A 13,358-nucleotide genomic window follows, 5' to 3' on the forward strand; every position below is an offset into this window, starting at 1 on the left:
CTTCTTGACATTGAGCCTCAGTCCATACTGAAGGCTGCAGTCCTTGACCCTCTGCAGTAAGTGCATGAGGTCCTCCTCAGTTTCAGCGAGCAAGGTTGTGTCATCTGCATAATGCAGATTGTTGCTAGATCTTCCACCAATCCTAATGCCACGCATCTCCTCATAGAACCCAGACTCTCGGATAATCTGCTCTGCCTTTTATAATATTCCAATATTATTGATTTAATTTCATCTAGTCCTGTTGTGATGACACCTCTGTCATTTCTTATTTGAGTTATTTGTGTGTTCTGTGCTTTTGTTAAGTTTGCCAGTACTTTGTCTATTTTATTGACCCTTTTGAACAACCAGATCCTGGTCTTGTTGATGGTTTCAGCTGTGTTTCTGTTTTCTATCTCATTGATTTCAGCCCTTGTCCTTATTATTTCTTTTCTTCCAAAGGCCATGGGGTTACATTGTTGTTCTTTCTCTATATGATAGAGGTGTTATGTTAGGTCATTAATTTTGCTTCATTCATCCTTTTTATGTGTTAGCCTATTGCTATGAATTGCCCTCTTAGGACTGCCTTAGCTTCATCGCAGATGTTTTGGCATGTTGTACTTTCAGTATCATGTGTTTCAAGGAACTTTTTTATTTCCTTTATTTTATTGCTTCTGTATCCTCAGTATGTTATTTAGCTTCCACGTGGTGGTTTTGTAAGCTGTGCTCTCTTGTCATTAATTTCTAGTTTTATGTCATTGTGGTCTAGGAAGATGCTTTGTATTACATCAGTTTTTGGTTGTGTGTGTGTTTTTAATTTGTAGAGGCTTACTGTGTGTCCTAATATGTGATCAACCTTGAAGAATATGCCTTGTGCACTTGAGAAGAAAGTGAAATGAATTGTGGTTCAGTGCAGTACTATGAATACATCCACAAGGTTTTGTTGACTCATAGGAAGCAAGGGTTTTGACGCTCCATCTCACATACTTAGGACACATGGCCAGGAGGGGCCACTCCTTGGAGAAGTATATTGTGTTTGGAAGGGTGGACAGACAGCACAGGAGAGGGAAACCCCAGATGAGATGGATAGATACCATAACTTGGGTAATGGGGTAGGTGTGTTGGAGTCAGTAAGACTGGCTCGGAATAGGGCGGGGCTCAGAGCTGCTATACACAGGGTCACTGTGAGTCACAGATCACTTGATGGTACATAACAACAACAACATAGTTTAGATCTTCTCTATCTTTAAGTTTCTTTTGAGTTGACCTATCCTTAGTCTCCTACCACTATTGTGATGTTGTCTATTTCCTTCTTCACATCTGTTAACCACTGTTTTATGTATTTTTCATATAATTTGATGCATAGATGTTGACTAAGGTTATGTCTTCTATTATGCCTTTAATCATTATATAGTGACCTTCCTTATCTCTTATGGTGGTTTTCACCCTGAAGTCCATTTTTTCAGAAATTAGTATTGCCACTCCTGCTTTTCTTGTGGGTGCCATTTGCTTTGTATATGCTTTCTACCCTTTGATTGTTTTCGTTTTTTTCCTCATTTGTTAGATGTGTCCCTTCTAGGTAACATACTGATTGACTTTGCTTTTTTAATCCATTCTGCTACTCTTTTCCTCTTCATTGGTATATTTGGTCCATTCACATTAACTGTGATTATTGACAGGCCAGATTCTAGCACTACCATTTTTCTGTTTCTTTTTCTGTTGTTTCTGGTTACTGTGGTCCATCCACTTTTCTTTGGCATCTCTGTGTGAAAGACCTCCCTTAGAATTTCTCACAGAATTGGTTTTGTTTTCACAGATCCCTTAAGTTCCTAGTTTTGTGCATATGACCCAATTTTTTATTCGTATCTGATGAACAGCTTTGCTGGGTACAGGATCCTCCATTGGTAATTGTTTTCTTTGAACTTTCTATATATGCCATCCCATTGTCTTCTTGCTAGCATGGTTTCTGCTGAGAAATTAGAACTTAGTCTAATTGGTTCTCTTTTGTAAGTAAGTCTTTGTTTTTCTCACATGCTTTTAGGGTTCCATCTTTATATTTTAATTTGGATAGTTTGACTACTATGTTTTTCTTGGGGTCTAGTCTATTTGGGGTTCACTAAGCTAAGCTTCTTGGATGTGGATTTCCTTGTTCTTTATAATACCTGGAAAGTTTTATTCTAGTACCTCTTCCACAATTTTCTCAGTGGGTATTTTTCCCCCCTCCTCATATTCTGAATTTCATTCATATAGATCTTGTTCCTTTTGGGGTCATCCCACATGATTCTAATGTTTTCTTTATTTTCCTTCCTTATCTCTGTTTTCTCTTCTAGTATGTTCCCATTGTAGCTCTTGTCTTCCAGCTCACTAGCTCTCTGGTCCATCTCTTCTGTTTTACTTTTTTGTCTCACCAGCATGTTGGAAACTTCTGTCATTTCAGTATTGATATTCTGGATTGCATTTTCATGTATTTCTGTTATTTTCTGTAGGGTTTTTTTTTGTTTGCTTGTTTGTTTGTTTAGTTCTTGTACCCTCTTTATTTATCATTTCAATTCTTTCTTCCATTTTTTGTGATTTTTTCCATAGTTGCTCATGTTCCTACACATCTTCTGGCTCCCAGTCTCTGAGGCATTTGCCTTATTTGTGGCTTCTATTCTTCCTTCCATCATTTCCACCTTCTTCTATAGTTGTTCATATAGCTTCCCATCATTGTGTTTCTTCCGGTTCCCTGTTACTGGGGTATTCACTTCATTTATGGCTTCTATTCCTTCTTCCATCATTTGTACCTTATTCCTGTTCATGTGACTCCGTGTCAGTATATTTCTTTTGCATCTCTTCTTCTGGGATATTCATTGGGTCTGCTGTATGCTCTGCTTTTTTTAGGAGAAGGCTTATTTTGTTTTTCCACAATGTTTGAAAGTTCCTACTGCTTTCTTGATATTATGTGAAGTTTTTCCTGGTATGTGTTAGGCCTTTTCTATTGTGTCTGCATAGATAGTTAACAGTTCTTTATCTCTATGATGTTATTTATTAGCTGCATATTTAAAGGATTCCTTTTATAAGAAAGGACAGTGCACTCCACCAGGAGTCCTTTCTGTGCTTGTGCGGAGGGAAAGCTCCCCTTTCCTGAGTCCTAAATGTCTCTCTGGGCTGCAGGGCAGCCTTGCAGGAATCTCACCTGAGTTCTGCCTGCCCCTTCTAAGGTTTGTGATTGTCGTTGAAGGCGCTGGTGAGCACAGCAGCCAGAGACCACCTTCCCCCTGCAGACAGCTGCACTCTCTCTATCCAGTGTGGGATGGAGGGGGACAAGGCCCACTTCTATCCACACTCCTCCTCAGATCTCACCCTAGCCTGGTGGGCTGTAGCTGCCATTTCTATGGATCAGATCAGGAGCAGAATCTGTCTCTAAAAAGAAACCCTTATGCCCCCCCACCCCATTAAAGAAAATTGGCAATTTGCCTTCGCTATTTCATTGAAGAAATTCTATTCCAGTTGAACAATATTAAAATATAAAAACCCCTCCATTGTGGCTTTTTAAACTGAAGATCAGAATCCTTGTTTTTGTTTCCCTTCCTAGTCCCACTGACTCAAGGTGTGTAACTGGCATCTTGTTGAAGAGAATGTGGGAAGCTTTACTGTTCTTGGTTCTGGGTGCTTGTCTGTGAGGTCTGAAGGCGGCAGATGCTTTGGGAAGAGCTCTCCACATCTTGGCACAGTGGTTGCGCGCGGAGGGGATGAGTGGAGGGGCTGATGTTCTTTCTTTAGAGTCAAGCTCATTTTTAATCCAGAGCTAGGAGGGTGAATCCTGCTGCTTTTTCTTGGGGAGGCCTCCCCCGCGGTGACTGTTCTCTTGGTTGTTGCTGTCGGGTTCCTTAGGGAAGTTCTGACTCCTGGTGACCCGATGTACAACAGAAGGATACCCTGGCCGCTCCCTTAGTGTCCTCACAGTCACTGCTGTGTGCGGCCGGTGGGTGCAGCCTGGCTGTCCGTCCATCTCGTTGAGGCCCTTCCTCTCTCCTGCACTGACCGCTACTTCACTAACACGCATCCTTCTCCAAGGACTGGGTCCTCCCGCTAACACACCCGAGGACTAGCTCTCCCCATCCTCACTTCAGGAAGCACCTGGCTGTACTTCTCTACACACTGGTTTGTTTGCGCTCCTAGAAATCCCTGTGTCTTCAGTGTTCTTCACCAGTACTTCATTTTTCAGTCTTCCTTGTTCATCAACCAGCCACAACATGTATGTGAGGTGACTGAGAGCACCTGCCTGGGCCAGGCGCACCTTCGTCCTCCACATGACATCTCGCTCTGTAGCACCTTGAAGAGTCCTTTGCAGCAGTTTTGCCCCGTGCACTCGTCATGTGACTTTTTGACCACAGTGCATTTCCACCTTGAAGGTCCCTCTGAGTCCCTGAGGCTCAGGCCTGGTTGAGACCTGCCTCTGACCAGGTCTGGATCAGGCCCCAGAACCCACATTCCAGACTCTCCCAGGTAGAAGCCAGTCCTGGAGGCTCCAGAGCCTATGAGCAGTGGCAGAGCTTATGCGTTTCTTCCCAAGTCCTGGAGAGAGTGCCCAAGCCCGCAGCACACCCCGTGGTCACTGACGGAATCTCCCCTTGCTTTAAAGGTATGACCCTGAGGGAAAAGGATACATCACACACCAAGGATTTCTGCAGAAACTGGGCATTGACTATTCACCCGAGGCTCACCGGCCCTACGCTGAGGACCACTTCAACTTCATGGGTCACTTCACCAAGCCAGAGCAGATGCAAGAGGAGGTCAGGGAGCTGCGGCAGAACGCAGACAAGACCAACAGGTGAGTCTGCCCTTGTCAGAGCCGGTTGACGTTGAGTTGCCCCTCAGTCCTGGCCACCCCACTTACAACAGAGGGGAGTGGTGCCCAGCCCTGGCCATGCTCACCTCGCTGTCTCCTCCACTCCATAGTCACAGCAGTGACACTCCAAGGGCCTCCCAGCACCAGGCCAGACTGCACTCTGCTCTGACCCGGAGGGCTTCCTTGGGCTAATTTTCAGAGGTAGAGTGCCAGGCCTCTGTTCCTACTCGGCCTTAGCCTGTAAGTGCTGCTGAAAGCTGCTGGCATTTGAAATTCTGGTGGCACAACTTCCAGTGTCCACTCCTGGCACCACAGGAAAGCACGCTGCCAGGTGGGTAGCCATTGCCGCCAAGTCAGAACCGATTTGTGGCTGACCTTCCAGAGGGTTCCGAAGGCTGTGAATCACACAGGAAAGGAGATCACCCATCTTTCTCCCAGTGAGTCGCAGGTGGGTTCAGACCACGAGAGAGGCGCCCACTTCAGGTGAATAGTGCACCTCGCTTGGCAGATGGTGGAGGACCCGGCTGCTGTCTGACAGCACAGATACTAAAACAGAACCTCCAATGCTGGCACAGTGCCGTGAACCTGCTACATATGCTCTCTGCCGCAGAGCCTGGGGCTGTGCACCAAGTCCAGGAGGCGTGGACAGCTGGAAGCCACTGACCTGCTACATGCGCTCTCTGCCACAGAGCCTGGAGATGTGCACCAAGCCCAGGAGGTATGGACAGCTGGAAGCCACTGACCTGTTACATGCGCCCTCTGCCACAGAGCCTGGAGATGTGCACCAAGCCCAGGAGGTGTGGGCAGCTGGAACCTGAGGCCTTGCCCACTTTGCCCAGCCGCACACATTCAGAGCCTGGTTCTCACACATTCCAGGCTTCTTGTCTGTCTGCGCTGCGTGTTCTTGGACCCTCCTCGGCCTCAACAAGCAGACATTGGCTGCCGGTCCCTCAGTGTTAACAGCGGGCTTCCCTCTTCCTCCCGAGGCCCCCTGTTTCCATTCACCCTTCTTTCCCCCTTCCTATCTCCCCTTCAAAAGACTGGTTTTTTTTGGGGGGGGGCAAATGCTGCCCTGTTTGTCTGGCATGGTTGTTTGTTTTGAGGGGTATGTGTCTCCCTGGTAGTAACGTTTTACTCTCTGGCATATCCAACCCCCGCTGCCACAGAGTGGAGTCCAGCTCGAGGTGACTGCCCATTGAGTGTCCCAGGCTGTGGATAGTGACAGCAGGAAAGGCTGGTCGATTCGAACCACTGACCTCTCATTAATCATTAGCTGACATGCTCATTCAGCAGCCTGCCGTGTTGTTTGCTGCGTATGATACGACTGAAAAGCAACGGGGCAGGCTTTCTTGGGCTCCGACAGGACATCAGACAGGCTCAGAGTTCAGGAGATGCCCATCAACACCCTCTGCACCTGCGCCTGCGCCAGCTCTGGCCAGCCCGTGCTGCAGACCCCCATCTGTGTGTCTGTGACCTGCCTGTGGGGTTCCGCTCTCTGCCCGGCACCCCTCGCAGACACCTGCGTGAATGAATGCATGCACAGGGAAGGAATGAATGGACTTCTGCTCAGTAATCCCCAAAGGAAATGAGAACGCTGAAGACACAGATGGAACTGAAAAGAAATCAGATCACACTCATCCTTGAGTTATGCCTTAACCCCACCCCCCATCACAGAGCCTGAAGGCACAGGATGGAGTGTGTGAAACAGCAGTAAAAAATACGTACCAGATCATGCAAATCAAATGTGCCTTAAACCTAGAGGGAAGCGGCGTGTGTCTCCCAGGCGAGGACGGCCCATTACCCACTGGTGTCCGCCGCCCCTCCCCGTGCATCCCCCCTGATTTGTTCTGGGAGAGACCCCTTCCAAAGGCTGAGGTCTATAAAACAGGAGTGATGATTCCATCCCCCCACAGGCTTGCTGGGAACACGTGCAAGGGTGTGTGTGAGGAGACAACGCGGGCCTTGGTTGATCAGCTGTTGTTGTTGTGAGGTGCTGTGGGGTGGCTCCGACTCCCAGCAGCCCCACACACAGCCGAGTGCACTTCTGGGCCCTGACACGCCCTCACGGTCGCTGCTGGGTCGGGATCACTGTTGGGGCCACTGTGGCACTGCATCCCGGCGCGGCTCTTCCTCTTTCCCTCCGACTCTTTACTTCCTCAAGCACGAGGTCCTCCTCCAGGCCTGTCTCTTCTGAGAACGTGTCCACAGTCCCTGAGGCACCATCTCTCCCTCCTCACCTTTCTCGGGCACCCGGCTGCACTTCCAGTCAGATTCGTGTGGTTTTTGGAGACTATGCTGTGTTCGGTCTTCTTCACCACCACCACGATGTAAAGGCGACAGTTCTCTGGTCTTCCTTAGCTGTCGCCATCCTTCACATACAGATAAGGCCATTCTGAATGAAAGAATTGTTCTTTTACTTTTCAAAGAGAGGAGTGAAATGGGGGAGGGGTGGGCAGGGAGAAAAGTGCAACAATAAATGAATGGAAATCCAGTCTCTGTAAATTTTCATTAAAATTAATAAAATCGGTAGCATCAGGATGGATGGCGAAGAGATTGAGATTGTTCACAGCTTCAGTTTGCTCGGCTCCACAGTCAACACTCTTGGCACCAGCAGCCAGGAAATTAAAAAACGTATTGCGATGGGAAAGTCTGCTGTTAGGGACCTCTCTAAAGTACTCAGGAGCAATGGTGTCTCTCTGGAGACTAAGGTGCGCCTGATACAGGCCATGGTTTTTGCAATCACTTGTTATGCATCAGAGAGCTGGACAATGACTAGGGAGGATAGAAGGAGAATTGACGCCTTTGAGCTGTGGTGCTGGAGAAGAGTATTGAATGTACCATGGACTGCCAAGAAAACAAACAGATTAATCCTGGAGAGGGTTAAACCAGGCTGTTCCTTGGAGGCAAGGATTCTGGGGCTTCGTCTGACATACTTTGGACATGTTGTAAGGAGAGACAGGTCTTTAGAGAGGGACATCATGCTGGATAGAGTAGAGGGACAGCGCAGGAGGGGAAGACCCTCTATGAGGTAGATTGATTCAGTGACTGGGGTAATCGGGATGGGTGTGTCAGAGGCAATGAGATTGGCACAGGATAGAGCAGGGTTTAGGGCTGTTGTGCATAGGGTCGCTATGAGTCGCAAATGACTCGACAGCACATAACAACAACAACAAACAACAATAATAATAATAAAAACTTCAGGATGAAAACCACCATTAAAAAAAGAAAGACCTTGACTTGGGTCAGGTGCACCTTAGTCCTTAAAGTGACATCACTGTGCACACAAGGATCTGAGAAAACTGCTTACTGTACAGTGTATTTTTATCTTCTCTTTGTGGTTTGTCCTTCTCCTGACCCTATATCAGTTTTCCGAGAGAGTGTGTGTGTGTGTGTGTGTGTGTGTGTGTGTGTGTAACTTGAATGTAAGTTTACCAAGAAAATTGCCTTAACATTCAGCCATTCATACGCATGTTGGCTGACAATAATTACAATACCCATGCTGTGATTTCACTCTTCTGCTCTTCTGTTCCCTCTCTGTTCACAAAACCACAGAGAAAACAAAGCACATAGTGCAGTGGGTGGTGGTTGTCAGCTGCCATTAGAGTGGCCACAGACACGAGGTGACTGCATGCTCCGTGGAAAGGCTGTGACATCTCCAGACCGCCCTTATGGTTGGACCCTACTGACCCACAGAGTTTCCATGAGCCGATCTTCAGTAGATCACCTCACCACTGGGCCAATTGGCAGCATCACAGTAGACAGAGAAGAGATTGAGATTGTTAACAATTTCCATTTACTCGATTCCACAATCAACACTCTTGGTACCAGCAGCCAGGAAATCAAAAGACTAATTGCTTTGGGAAAATGTGCTGTGAGGGACCTCTCCAGAGTGCTGAAGAGCAACAATGTCAGTCTAAAATCTAAGATACACCTGATCTAGGCCATGGTCTTCTCAATTACTTGCTACATATCAGAAAGCTAGATTATGAATATGGTTGACAGAAGAAGAATTGATGCCCTTGAGCTGTGATGCTAGAGAAGAGTATTGAACATACCAAAGGAACAAACAGGTCTGCCCTGGAGAGGGTGAAGCCAAGTGCTCCTTGGAGGCAACTATCTTGAAGCTCCATCTCACATACTTTAGGCATGTTACCAGGAAGGGACAAGCCTTGGAGAAGGACATCATGCTTGGAAGGGCGGAGAGACAGCACAGGAGAGAAAGATGCAGGATGAGATGGTTTGACACAGTGACTGAGACAATGTGGGTAGATGTGTCAGAGACAGGGGGCTGGCTCAGGACAGACCAGGGTTCAGAGCTATTGTACATAGGCTCGCAGTGAGTCCCAAGTGGCTCAACAGCAAATAACAACAAGTGCCTAAGTCTAAAAGTCCCGCTGAAACCTGGTAGGCCAGAAAAAAAGGGAAGAAATGGTAAAGTTAAAGAGCTGAACAGAAGATTTCAAAGGGCAGCTTGTGAAGACAAAGCAAAGTATAACAACAAAACTTGCAAAGAGTTGGAATCAGAAAATCGAAAGGGACAAACTTGCTCAGCATTTGTCAAGCTGGAGGAACTGAAGGACAGATTTATTCCCCGAGTTGCAATCCTGAAAGATGCTGTGCGCAAGATATTGAATGTTCCAGGAAGCATCCAAAGAAGATGGAAGGAATACATGAAGTCGCTTTGCCGGGTAATATTGGCCGACATAGAACCATTTCAGAAGCAGCATAGAATCAAGTAGCTTATGGCCGATAGTCATAGAAGAAGGAGTTCAAGCTGCTCTGGTAACAATGACGTGAGTCTAAAGACCAGAGTGCACCTAATCCAGGCCGTGGTCTTCGCAATTAACTGCTGTGCATCTGAGAGCTGGACAGTGAATAAGGATGACAGAAGAGGAATCCATTTTTGAGTTGTAGTGTCAAAGAACATACCGCGGACTGCCAAGAGGACAAACAAGTCTGTCCTGAAAGGGTGATACCAAGATGCTTCTTGGAGGCAAAGGTTTTGAAACTCTGTTTCATATACTTTGGACACATCACCAGAAGGGACCGGTCTTTGGAGTGGTAGGGTTGATGGTCATCCTGCTTGGAAGGGTAGAAGGTCAGTATAAGAGAAGGCGGCCCTGGAGGAGATGGACTGACCCCACTGACTGTGTGGCAATGGGGTCAGTTGTGGCAGCGTTGGTGAGATTGGCTCAGGATAGGCCAAGGCTCAGAGCTGCTGTTTATAGGGTCACTGTGAGTCATAGCCCACTCAGTGGCATGAAAACCAACTCCCTCCCTGTAATTCTGATGTACATTAACCCTTCTATCCTACCCCTTCCCGCCTTCAGAGACTTATCCTTGGGCAAGTGCCCTTCTTGTGACCTAATGTGGTTGGTTTTTCTAAGAAGAGAGTGTTCTTGGCCTCACTGATGTTACTGGTCACCTGGAGGCCTGTCTATTTTTGCTGGAAGCTGAGCCACAGGGTGAGTTTTGTTCCAGACTGTACGTTTTACTGGGAGGAGACGGCCTCATACTTCTCCCACAGAGAGGGTGGTGAACTTGAACCCCCCGGCCTTTCCTTAGCCGCCCACCACGTCATGGACCAGCAAAGATGCTGGTCTCTCGCTGCTGGGATGGAGTTCCCCAGGAGCTGGGGCTCGTGCCCACGTGATTCCCTGATGGTTACCCCAGGAGCTGGCCTGTGACCGGTCCTCTACGAGGGCGCTTTGAGAGAACGCCTGTGGATCTCACGTGCCTGTAACATCTCTTCTTCTTACCCGTCACACTGCCAGCTTCAAAGCCCCAGTCCTCCTCACGGGGCGAGGCTGGTGTTTCTCTAATGTGCTCTTCCTAGCGATGCTAATAATGAAATGGCCATGAGGCAACTCCATCACCTTCTCGGGAATCCTCTCAGCTAAGCAGGACACACTGAGGCTGCCAGACCCCCTCCACGGTTCCTCTTACTTAGATGAACCACCAGGCCCTCAAACCAGAACAATCGGGAAGCCCCACCTGTTTTAAAGGACCTATTCTGTCTTGGTCTGTCTTCCAGGGACAAGCTCAAGGACCATTTCCAGGACGTGAGCAGAGCGGTGATGGAGTTGGACCTGTGCAGAAGCGGCTGTGTGCCCCTGGGCAAGCTGCAGAAGGCCCTGCGGGAGTGCGGGTGCCCCCTCAAAGACGAGGAGCTGGCGGAACTTCTCAGCAGGTTCTCTGCTCTGGCATCCTGGGGTGGTGCGGATGGTTAGGCATGAGACTGCAGACTAAAAGGTTGGTGGTTCAAATCCACCAGAGGCACCAGGGGGAACAAAGCCTGGAGATCTGCTCCAAAAGGCGCCAGGTATGACAGCCCCATGAAGCAGCCGTCTGCACGCGTGGGCTTGCCGTGGATCAGGGCTCACACCAGCAAGTGTGTTTCCCTTACAATATTGGGGGTGGGGGGAGGTGCTGCCTAGCCGCTTGGGCTTCTGATTCTGTGTCCTCTCAAATAACCTTTGATGCCAGTAACGTCCACAGTCACTTTGCTGTAATGCTAAGAATTAACCAAAAGAAAAGACAAAACTGGGCAGATGCCTGACTGTTCTCGACTCCAGCATTTTCTAAATCAAGTTTTGCTTTGAACCAGGTAACTCATGTGGTTTGTCAGGACCCAGACGGCTTTGACAGGCACTGTTTCCGGGAACTGCAGCCACTGCCCGCTAGCACCTCACTCTCCTTCGCCAGGGCAGTAATGTCCACTGTCCTGTTGTTATGACTGTTGTTCGGTGCCATGGAGTCAACCACAGCGCATGACAGCCCTGTGCACAGCAGGGCCACACGTGCCCTGTCCTGTGCCGTCCTCACACCGCTGCTACGCCCGAGCCTCTTGGTACAGTCTCCGCAGCAGACCCACCTTGTTGACGGCCAGCCTCAGTCTCTGGCCTGCCATCTCTCCCAATGTGCCTTTTTCCAAGAACTAGTGTCTCTTGAAAACATGCCCGAAGTATGTGAGTCAAAGGTTAACCGTCCTCTCTCCAAGGAGGCCCTCCAAGACAGACTCATTTGTTCTTTTGGCTGTCGTGAGACATACTCTTCACCAACACCACAATTCAAAGGCCTCACTCCTTCCTCTGTCATCCTTGTTCATTAGCCAACTTTCAGGAAGCTATTGAAAACACCATGGCTTGGGTCCGGGGCACCTTGGTCTTGACCTGCCATCGTTGGAGAGGGCCTTGACAGCAGACTGTCCCAGGGCAGCACAGCTGCTGGCTTCGTGATGGCTGTCACCACGGGTGTGAGTCCAGGCAAAATGACATCCCTGACAACTTCAATCTTTTCTCCCTGATGTTGCTTGTTGGCCCTCTAGTGAGGAGTTTGGGGGGGGGGGTTGTTTATATGTGATCCACATTGAAACCTGCAGTCTTGAATCTTCAGTAGCAAGGACTTTCACGTCTTTGTCACTTTCTGCAAGCAAGGTTTTATCATTTGCATAACGCTGGTTGTTGATGAGTCGTCTTCCAATCCTGGTGCCATGTTGTTCTTCATATAGTACAAATTCTCAAATGATTTGTTCAATGTACAGATTATATAGGTATAGAAAAAGGTTACAGCCCCAGTGCACACTTTGCTTGGTTTTAAACCATTTTGCCAAGGCATAGGTTAAAATGAGCACAGTAGTGTTTTGAGATTCCCCTTCTTCTAACTCTTAGCCATAATTGTTATGATTCACACAGTCAAGTGCCTTTAAATAGTCAATTACAAGTGAACATCTTTCTGGTATTCTCTGCTTTCACCTAAAAACCATCTGACATCAACAATGATATTTCTGGTGGCAAGGTGGCAAGGCCTCTTCTGAATCCAGCTTGAATTTCTGACAGTTTTGTGTCTACCTGCTGGTTAACTGTTTTTCAAAAATCTTCAGAAAATTTTACATGCATGATATATTAATGATACTGTTCCATGTTCTAGTGGATTATCTTTTATGGGGGAATGGGAACAAATATAGATCTTTATTTAGATCATCTTAAAGTCAGGTGACTAGTTAACTGTTTTCCAGGTTTCTTGGCATAGAGCACATGCAGAACTGCATCTATTTGCTGAAACATGTCATTTGGTATCCCATTAATTCCTAGAGTTTTATTTTGTTTTTCCAGTATCTTCAGTGAAGCTTTAACTTCTTTCTTCATTACCACTGGTTCTTGACCATATCTCCTTCCTGAAATGTGTCAGCATCAACCAATTCTTTTTGATACGGAGATTCTGTGTGTTCCTTAAGTCTTCTTTTGATGGTTCCTGCATCATTTCATATTTTGCCTGTAGAATCCTTCAGTACTGCAATTGGAGGCTTGAATTTGTTCCTCAGATCTTTCAGCTTGAGAAATGCCAAATGTGTTCTCCTCTTTTGATTTTCTAACTGCCGTTTTCTCTACATTTGATTATAGTATTTTGTTGTGGGAGGATGTCAAAGATATCATTCAGGAAGAGTGTAAACAGTCATTACAAAGACAGAAGAGGAAGAAAAGACCAAAATGGATGTCAGAAGAAACTCTGAAGATTGCACTGGAGCGTAGAGAAGCCAAAGCACAAGGAA

General features: G+C 47.3%; 1 protein-coding gene across 1 annotated transcript in view; it reads left to right on the forward strand.

Moving 5' to 3' along the window:
• EFCAB6 (EF-hand calcium binding domain 6) overlaps window positions 1-13,358 on the forward strand; it is a 415,417-nt gene that overhangs the window by 313,476 nt on the left and 88,583 nt on the right. Inside the window, exons 21-22 of the mRNA XM_006890171.1 lie at window positions 4,601-4,789; window positions 10,842-10,997. Coding sequence (XP_006890233.1) covers window positions 4,601-4,789; window positions 10,842-10,997 — 345 coding nt within the window. The remainder of the gene's footprint in view (window positions 1-4,600; window positions 4,790-10,841; window positions 10,998-13,358) is intronic.

Source organism: Elephantulus edwardii, unplaced genomic scaffold (genome assembly GCF_000299155.1).
Source record: "Elephantulus edwardii isolate Elephantulus edwardi_28Jun2011 unplaced genomic scaffold, EleEdw1.0 scaffold00086, whole genome shotgun sequence".
Taxonomy (NCBI): domain Eukaryota; kingdom Metazoa; phylum Chordata; class Mammalia; order Macroscelidea; family Macroscelididae; genus Elephantulus; species Elephantulus edwardii.